General features: G+C 33.9%; 1 protein-coding gene across 1 annotated transcript; it reads right to left on the reverse strand.

Moving 5' to 3' along the window:
* Positions 1-2,056: 2,056 nt before the first annotated feature.
* On the reverse strand, positions 2,057-5,114 carry LOC145007107 (uncharacterized). Its single transcript, XM_078966096.1, has 3 exons — positions 4,466-5,114; positions 4,224-4,381; positions 2,057-2,083 (listed from the first exon to the last, which is right to left on the reverse strand). Exons 1-3 carry the CDS (start codon positions 5,112-5,114, stop codon positions 2,057-2,059), a joined length of 834 nt encoding a protein of 277 aa, XP_078822222.1.
* Between the last annotated feature and the right edge of the window lie 3,932 nt (positions 5,115-9,046).

A 9,046-nucleotide genomic window follows, 5' to 3' on the forward strand; every position in this document is an offset into this window, starting at 1 on the left:
TCTATACACTCTTCTTAAACTCCTTCCATAGTTGAGTAGAATAATCAACCTTCAAATCATAGTATAGCCCAGTAACCATGGCATATACTTCCATTCTACCTTTGTCAAGACCCACTGTTCTTCCCGTTAAACACCTCAAAAAGATCCCAAATAGAAAATTCCAGATTGTGGGAAGACCTGACTTCTTGAAACCACTAATCTTTGACAACTAAGGTTGATGTCCCATCTCATTGAACATATAGACAATTTAAAGAAAAGAGAAATCGACATATGGCGGAGTATTTGGGATATCCAAAATCTGACAGAAGAGCTTCTTTGTTATTCTAACCTTTTTGTCGTTCACCAGATTGAAAGTAACCGCATCAAAAGCTTTTGCAATCGAAGCCGTTGAACCTGCTTGAGATAACCAAGTAATCAGAACAAGGTAAGAACCAAACATCGCTTTTGATAAAACATAGCTCTGGAAAGAGATAACAAGCATCTTAAGTGATCCCAGATATTATGACATATCATATTCCACTTGGTAGTTTGTTCCATGAATCTTCATGATTGGTAGTGAAGAGATATCATCAATTGTTTGTGAAGGATCAACATCAGCATGAACAGTAGTCGCCATTGTTATGGTTTTGAAGCTTTAAAATTCAGAGAGAATTAAGAATTTTGCTTTTGAACGCGTAAAGACATAAAAGACTCTTGAATCCCCCTTTTTATATGTAACCCTGATGTTTGAATTGAAAGCGGGATATGCATTTAATGACATCTGACGTGGCACGTTGAAAACCAGACCACTACTCCGAAAAAAATGTCCAATAGTCAAAAAGTAACTGTCCCATCTCCTTAAAACCAGAACAAAATACCATAAGTAATTGAAATACAGCCTGTAATATTTATCCTAAGAGAATTGTAACCGTCAAAACCCTTCGGATAGAAGCAAGCCTCTTTCACTTTTGGGATGAAAAGCGAAGTCATATGCCAGATGTTTGAAATCATTAGACTGAGTTGGTATTACTCAGAACCTCAAGGATTTCGTGAGTGCAGTGTTCCAAAGAATTTAGACGAGTCAAGGATTTCGTGAGTGCAGTGTTCCAAAGAATCTAGACGTCAAGCAATTAAAGAAAAATATTGGGATGTAGTGATGTCAAAATCTTAATTTGACACGAAGGCAGTTAAAACCCTGGGCAAAGGTTGCTTCGTTAATTATCAAGAGAGATGATCAACAGCTAGTGTATTTTCCCGTGAATTACAATCGACAACTTGTAGAGAAGTTTTGAAGGGTTTCTTTTTCAAGGCTTCGTAGGTGGCTTATTGAATTTCTTTACATATCAACCTAAACATAAGGTGAGAAATTGTAACATAAATTACTTGTTTGACTAGTGTAGTCAGTGACAAGTGTGTTTTGAAAAATATTTTAAAGTGACAATGTTTTTCGAAGTACACTCACACGAAAATCATATTCATGGAAAAAATTTGTGCTGGATCTTGTTGGGTAATAAACACCGTGGGCTTTTAATGCTTGAACAAGACCACTCATATGAAATGAATATGATTTGGAGTTTTGAAAAAGGTACAGAAACAAAAGTTTCGTATAAATCTGGAACATAGATCCCCGTCAATTCCTTAATTGTTTAAAGATTTTGGGTTACACTTTCATCACGGTCTCATGATGTTAGATCATAAACACAGATTTGTGATATGTCTAAGTCTCAATTGTTTTGATCAGAGACCTATTTGACATATGTCTTCGTGTGTGATCGTGAAAGAATTTTTAGATGAAAAATATTGCTATAAGACACGAAGTGTACCTCTGTTATTGATGGACAAAACAGTAAACTCTTAACTCATGTGAGAAGAGTTAGGTAGCTCAGAAGACTAATGTGAATATAAGCCTGATTGGGAAGAAATCTTCGTATGAAAAGTTCATTAAGGCTTTCGTACACACACATAGAGTCAATAGAGGCTTTGGTCAACATGCTACAGCATGCTTCTAGGGACATCTTAAATAGTTCAAAATTAAAAAAATGTATGATAGATATACCTAACCCTAGAACTGCAAGCATTATTTCGTTCGTGCATTCATGAATATCTGCAACAGAGTACATAAACCAAATTAGAAACAAAATATTTTTGTTGTTTTAATTTTTCAAAAATAAAGAACAAAAAAAGAAATCTTTTTGGTGTTTTTGATTTTTGAAAAGTAAAAGACAAAACAAATGAAAATCTTTTTGGTGTTTTTGATTTTTGAAAAGTAAAAGACTAAACAAATGAAAATCTTTTTGGTGTTTTTGATTTTTGAAAAGTAAAAGACTAAAAAAATGAAAATCTTTTTGGTGTTTTTGAGGTTTTCAAAAATTTAAATGACACTAATTTACGAAGGGTACTTGTTGCAAACACACAAAACTTTATGTTCTCCTCCAACTTGACAAACATACGAATTCGAAGCGTTCGAAGAGTTGACTATGAACAGTAACCTTTGACCTCTTAAAACAAGTTTTCTTTGTAAAAAAATGACAAATATACGAATTCGAAGCGTTCGAAGAGTTAACTATGAACAGTAACCGTTGAACACTGAACGATTTTGCTCTGTTTTATATTCAACGCCTCTGACTCATTCTTGATTAACCCTTATTCTTCTTTTTCGCATGGAAGAGAATTTCCATCGATCATTCCCAGTCCTTCCAAAATTCATACAAATGATTTTTCATCCAATGCTTTCGTGAAAATATCAGCTAACTGATCTGTTATTTATACGAAGTGTACTTCAATGTGACCTTCTACCACGTGATCTTTGATGAAGTGATAACGAAGAGCTATATGTTTGGTCTTCCAATGCTGCACAGGATTATGACAAATTCTTATTCACTTTGTGAATCACAATATAAAGGAATATTTTTCATATTAATTTCATAGTCATGCAATTGACTTTGGATCCATATTATCTGTGAAGTGCATGCAACAGCAGCTACATATTCAGCTTCAGCTGTTGAAATGGAGACACAGGTTTGTTTCTTTGATTGCCAGCTCAACAACTTTCCATTGAGTAATTGGCATCCTCAACTGGTGCTTTTTCTATCAAGATTGCACCCTCCCAAGTCTGCATCAGAATATGATTGAATAAAGAACCCAATGTTCGAAGGATACCACAATCCTAGTGAAGTTGTTCCTTTGAGATAACGAAAGATATTCTTCATAGCAATAAGATGTGGTTCTCAAGGATTTGACTGGTACCTAGCACAATTACATACATAAAATATGATATCAGGTCTACTTGCTGTTAAATAAAGTAACGATCCAATCATGATCTTGTAAAGAGTTAGGTCAACTGCTGGTTTATCTAACGAATGGGTTAGCTTGATGCCAGTTGCAATAGAAAGTCGTAACTTTGTGCTGTTTGTTAATCCAAACTTTTCCAGTAGATTCTTCGTATATTTTTCTTGATTAATGAATATTCCTTCTCTGCTCTGACGAATATTTAACCCAAGAAAATTGTTGATTTTACCCATCATGCTCATTTCAAACTTACTTTTCATCAAGTCTTCGAATTCTTTAGACAATGCAAGGTGAGTTGAGCCAAAAATAATATCATCAACATAAATTTGAACAAGCATAAGATGATTCTCCACTTTCTTACGAAATAATGGATCAACTGATCCTTGTTTAAATTTAGATTGCTTCAAGAATGAAGTAAGAGTTCCATACCATGCTCTTGGAGCTTGTTTTAACCCATAAACTGCTTTATCTAAAATATAAAAATGATTTGGATATTCTTCGTTAACAAAACCTGGGGGTTGTTCCACATAAACCGTTTCTTCAAGCTCACCATTTAAGAATGCACACTTCACATCCATTTGATATACGTCAAAGTCTTTGTGAGCTGCATAAGCCGAAAATATACGAACAGCCTCGAGTCTTTCGACAGGGGCAAAAGTTTCTTTGTAATCAATTCCTTCTTGTTGAGAGTATCCTTTAACAACAAGTTTGGCTTTGTTACGAATGATATTTCCATATTTGTCGGTTTTGTTTTTATAAATCCATTTTAATCCGAGATTTGAAACACTCCTAGGTTTAGGAATTAATCTCCAAACCTTGTTTCTTTCAAATTCAGACAATTCAGCTTGCATTGCAACAACCCAATCAGAGTGTTCCATTGCAACCTTCACAGTCTTTGGTTCCATTTTAGAAATGAAAACATTAAACATGCAAAATTCTTGATGAGTATTTAATACCTTATTCTTTGCATGAATTTGAGCTCTTTTCAAAACTCCTTCTTTTGTATTTCCAATTATTTTCTCCTTCGGATGATTTCTAGTCCATTTTTCCAACAGTGGATAAGTTGGATCAAATTCCAAAGGTGCATCTTCGAACATATCATTATTTTTTGATCCTGCAATTGAACAAACATCATTAACATCATGATAATTTTCATTATTCTGTAAATGCTCCCCCTCAACATTATGCTCCCCCTCACCATCAGCATTTAAACTCTCATTCTCCCCCTCGAAAGAATGTTCCCCCTTAACCAGAGTACTCGAATCCAAGTGCTCCCCCTCCACTGGACCATTTAGCATACTTTCGCCTATTTCTTGAGGAGTTGATGATGAATTATCAGTAAACTTTGAAAGTTTAGGTACATGATTATCAGAAGCATTAAGTTCAGCATTAACAACATTATCTGAAAGTCCAAAAATCAAATCATAATCAATATCCATCATTTGTAATGAGTCAGATTCATCTTGTGTTTCTTTCAAATTTGGATGATTTTCAAATTGTGTTTCAGTTTGTTTAATATAGAAATCATCAAATGTAAGATTATATGTTTCTTCCACTTTTCGTGCTCGCTTGTTCAACACATGATATGCCACAAAATTATGTGAATATCCAAGGAAAATCCCTTCATCAACTTTTGCTTCAAACTTTGAAAGGTGATCCTTGAGATTCATAATGAAGCACCTGCATCCGAAGACATGAAAGAATTTCACATTAGGCTTATGATTGTTAAGAATTTCGTATGGAGTAATGTTAAAACGGCGGTGAATAAAAGATTTGTTCTGAGTAAAACATGCAGTAGAGACTGCCTCAGCCCAAAGATATTGAGGTAAATTTGCATACGCCAACATAGTCCTTGATGCTTCGCATAATGATCGATTTCTTCGTTCAACAACTCCATTTTGTTGCGGTGTATATGGAGAGGGAAAACTATGCGAAATTCTTTTCTCCATCAAAAATGAATCAAGAACATTATTCTTAAATTATGTTCCATGATCACTCTTTATTTTACGAACAATCTTTTTCAATGTTGTTTCCATTTTCTTGATAAAGTCTATCATAATTTGTGCCACTTCGGATTTTAATCTGAGAAAATAGACCCAAGTAAATCTTGAAAAATCATCAACAATAACTAAGATGTACCGTTTCTTGTTGAGTGTTGAGACTGTTGATGAACCACATAAATCAATATGTAAGAGTTCAAGTGGTTCAACAATCTTCGAATATATTGTGACTGGATGACCTTGTTTGTGTTGCTTTCCGACTTCACAAGCTTCACATAAAGAATCATTATCAAATTTAAGCAAAGGTAAACCTATTACCAGATCTTGGACAATAAGTTTGTTGATGTTTCGAAAGTTGAGGTGTGAAAGTCTTCTATGCCACAACCACCTTACATTAGATGCAACTTTCGAAAGAAGACATACAGCTGGTTTGCCTACAATTGGATTGATATCCAATGTAAAACCTTTCCTCTTGGGTTTAAGCAAAAATTCTTTAGTATTCACATTCGAAATTAAGCTTCCTTCTTCGTTAAAAAGTACTTGATTGCCAGTGCCCACAACAAGTTGAGAGACACTTATCAAGTTATGTTTTAGACCTTCAACATACGCAAGCGATTGATTGTGAACTGACTATTGGTAATCTTCCCATATCCTTTGACTTGGCATTTCTGATTGTTTCCAGTCATGTGACGAGAGCAACCACTATCAATGTACCATTTGTTATGGTATTGCTCGTCACATAATACCTGTGATCAATGAAAGAATTTAGGTACCCAAGGCTTTTTGGGTCCTTGGAAATTAGATTTCAACATCGTATTAAACGATGAACTTTTAACCCAATCACAAACTCTTGTTTTGAGACTATTAATTAAGTCTACATCAGCATTTAAAGGAACCGAAACATAAGTTTTTGTTGGTTTCGGATGTTCACTAACTTTACGCTTCGCATTCTGAGTATGTGATTGAATTGTCTTCGCTTTTTTGACAGGTTTCCAAACTTTGACAGAGATGTTCGAATCCTTTGATGATGAACTTCCATTCAAAGAATTATTCACATACTTCTCATATGCTTCATTTATTTGCTCCTTTGAATATTTGCTTGATTGATATATTTGTCCTCTTCCTTCGAGCCAATGATCAATATTCTTTCTTGAAGTGATTACTTTCTCATGCGAAGCATTCAAAGTTGTTTTCTTCGTATGATAAGGAAAGTTTGGCTTTTGAGGAATGAATTCACTTTTGGTTTTGAAATATATGATTCAACATATGAAGTATTAACAGTTGATTTAAAATGTTGACGTTGTGGATTTGAAAAGAATTGTTTTTCATTGGTTTTATTTAAATTTTTCCTTGGTAGTGTAGTCTTTGAACCATTAGAAATCTTTGATTGTGTTTTCACTTCAGACCTTGATTAAGTTGTTTGAAAATGTAGTTTGCTATTTGTCTGAACAGTAGGTTGTTTGTTTGTTGAAAAAGATGATGTTTCAGCCTTGAAAACCATTTTGGATATTTTTGATTCATACAAAGAGTGATTTGTTTTAGTAAGATGTTTCTTTTTATCAGAAAAAGTTGTTGATTTTTCAGTCTTAAATGGTTTTGTTATTTCATTTGACTCTTTTTGTGACTCAATAGTTTGCCAAAAAACTTTCTTCCTTGCTTGACTTTTTGAAATATTGTTTTCTTTCGAAAATTTGTCAATTTGTTCTTTGAATGCTTTTGAATTTAATTTGACCACATTTTCATTTTCCACAACAACTGGTTTGATAACTTCTTTTTCAATCTTTGATTTTTCAACCAATTTTTGTCATGGTTTTTGACATTGAAAAACATACGAATTATTTGTTAGATTATTTTCAGTAGTGCTCTGATTTGCGAAGAACCCTTTATCTGTTGTTTTCAAATTGTCTTCGTCAACTAACTTCTTTAATTATGGTTTGACATTCTCAACATTTCCAGTAGTTACGAACACTTGGTTGGAAAGATGACATCATCTGTACACTTGAAATTTGGATAAACCATAGTATTCGTTTCAAGAAAGTGAGCACATTGTTCATTCAACACTTTTTCGTACTTTTGTGTATCACCATACACTTGATCAACAACAATACGAGAAATTTCTTCTTCGTTTGGAATTTCCTTTTTCTTCGAATGTTTCTCTTCTTTTTCATCGTCACTATCATCTATTTGACTGTCTCTGAGTTCCACAAAGTTCACATCACAAACTTTCAAAGTTGAGGGTTTATCAGTGTCAATCTTAACCAACAAATCCTTTACTTTTTCTTTTCCTTTAGATGATGTTGCAACATTAATAATAGACAACTAAGAACAATCAATATTCTCAAGATCACTAATTTCACTAACATTGTCAGAATTATCTTCAATATTAGCAAAATTAGATTGAGAATCAGATGTTTAATTCTCAGTCTTTTTCAAAATTTGAATTTGTTCAGTCTTAGTCAAAGTGTCATTTACAATGTCAGCTAATTCAGTTGTATCAAGACATTCATCTATTCTGACTATTCCATATCTATACCTATCATCAGGAACTTTATTAAATTCAGCTATTTCTTTCTCACAATCATAAGAAATGTTATCTACCTTAGCTCTTTCATAAGCTAGAAAAGGCAGTCATTTCCTATGTTGTTCTCTACTTATTTCGCATGAATGATGTAATTCTGTTAATTTCGTATACAACCTTTTAGCTGAATTACAGTAAATGTTTGTTGGAGCTAACAACAATTTGATATCACTTGAGGTATTTTCTCTATCAATCATGATGTTTGTTATTTGAAGTTCTAAACAATCTACTTTTGTAATTTTCAAATCTAACTTCTTCTGTGTCTCTAGCAACTACATAGACAGCTTCTTAGCCTCATTGCTAGCAGATAGCACAATTGAATCAAAATAAGTAACAGTTTCATCGAAGGATACTAATTCATAATTGTAAGCATGTACTGGAATATTAAAAGATTCAAGAATATTACATACCTTTGTTGTCATCAGTGATTTGTCGGTAGCTTTTGATACGAAGAATCTCCCATGCAGTTCGTATTCTTCCTCATCAGATTCCTCCTCCATCTTCGCAAACATGGCTCTGTGGGTTGGATTTCGCGTTTCTTCAGTGTCTTATCCAGATGACCAGATCTGATATGTTCCATCTTCTTATTGTTCACCACGAGCAACCAATCACAGATTTGTCGCCTTCACACATACTTCCTCTAGTTTCTCCGCATAGTACGCTTCATCCTTTACCTTATTCTTTCTTCCATCTTTCTTCCTTAACATGCAATCATTGGCTAGATGATTAGCCCAATTGCAATAATGACAATCAACTCCAGCATCAGCCTTCAATTTCTTCTCACTCTTCCCTTCAACAATCTTCACATCCTTTTTCTCCTCCTTCTTCTTATCACCAACGTTTTTTTTCACAAAACTTCCTTTCAACTCAGCATTCTTAGTCTTCGGATTGAATGGCTTTTTGAAAAAAAAAAAATTATAACGATTGTTCCAGTAGAATGCAATTGCCTCATCATCAGAATTCATGATGAAACCCTCTTCTTTGTCTGAAACATCTTTTTCTATTTCCTTCTCAGAAATTTTTGAAACTAGAGCCAGTGGACCTCCCAGACTCACCTTCGATTCTTCAGCAATTTCATTCACCTCACGTTCATGTGACTTCAACTGATTGTACAAGTTATTCAAAGTTGATGTATCAAAGCTCTGTTGATTCTTAACCATCATGCTCACACTCCTTCACTCTTTTCGAAGACCCATAACAA

The sequence above is a fragment of the Lactuca saligna genome, chromosome 7 (genome assembly GCF_052625555.1).
Source record: "Lactuca saligna cultivar CGN05327 chromosome 7, ASM5262555v1, whole genome shotgun sequence".
In the NCBI taxonomy this organism is placed as follows: domain Eukaryota; kingdom Viridiplantae; phylum Streptophyta; class Magnoliopsida; order Asterales; family Asteraceae; genus Lactuca; species Lactuca saligna.

Bases quoted from the DNA above. Each gene is read 5' to 3' on its own strand.
- LOC145007107 (XM_078966096.1), bottom strand. From the start codon at position 5,114: ATGTTGGCGTATGCAAATTTACCTCAATATCTTTGGGCTGAGGCAGTC. The intron at 4,382-4,465 runs GTGAGGGGGAGC...GTTCAATTGCAG, and splicing joins TGAGAGTTTAAATGCTGATG to GATCAAAAAATAATGATATG. The intron at 2,084-4,223 runs GTATTAAATACT...ACTCTGTTGCAG, and splicing joins AAATTCATGCAAAGAATAAG to ATATTCATGAATGCACGAAC.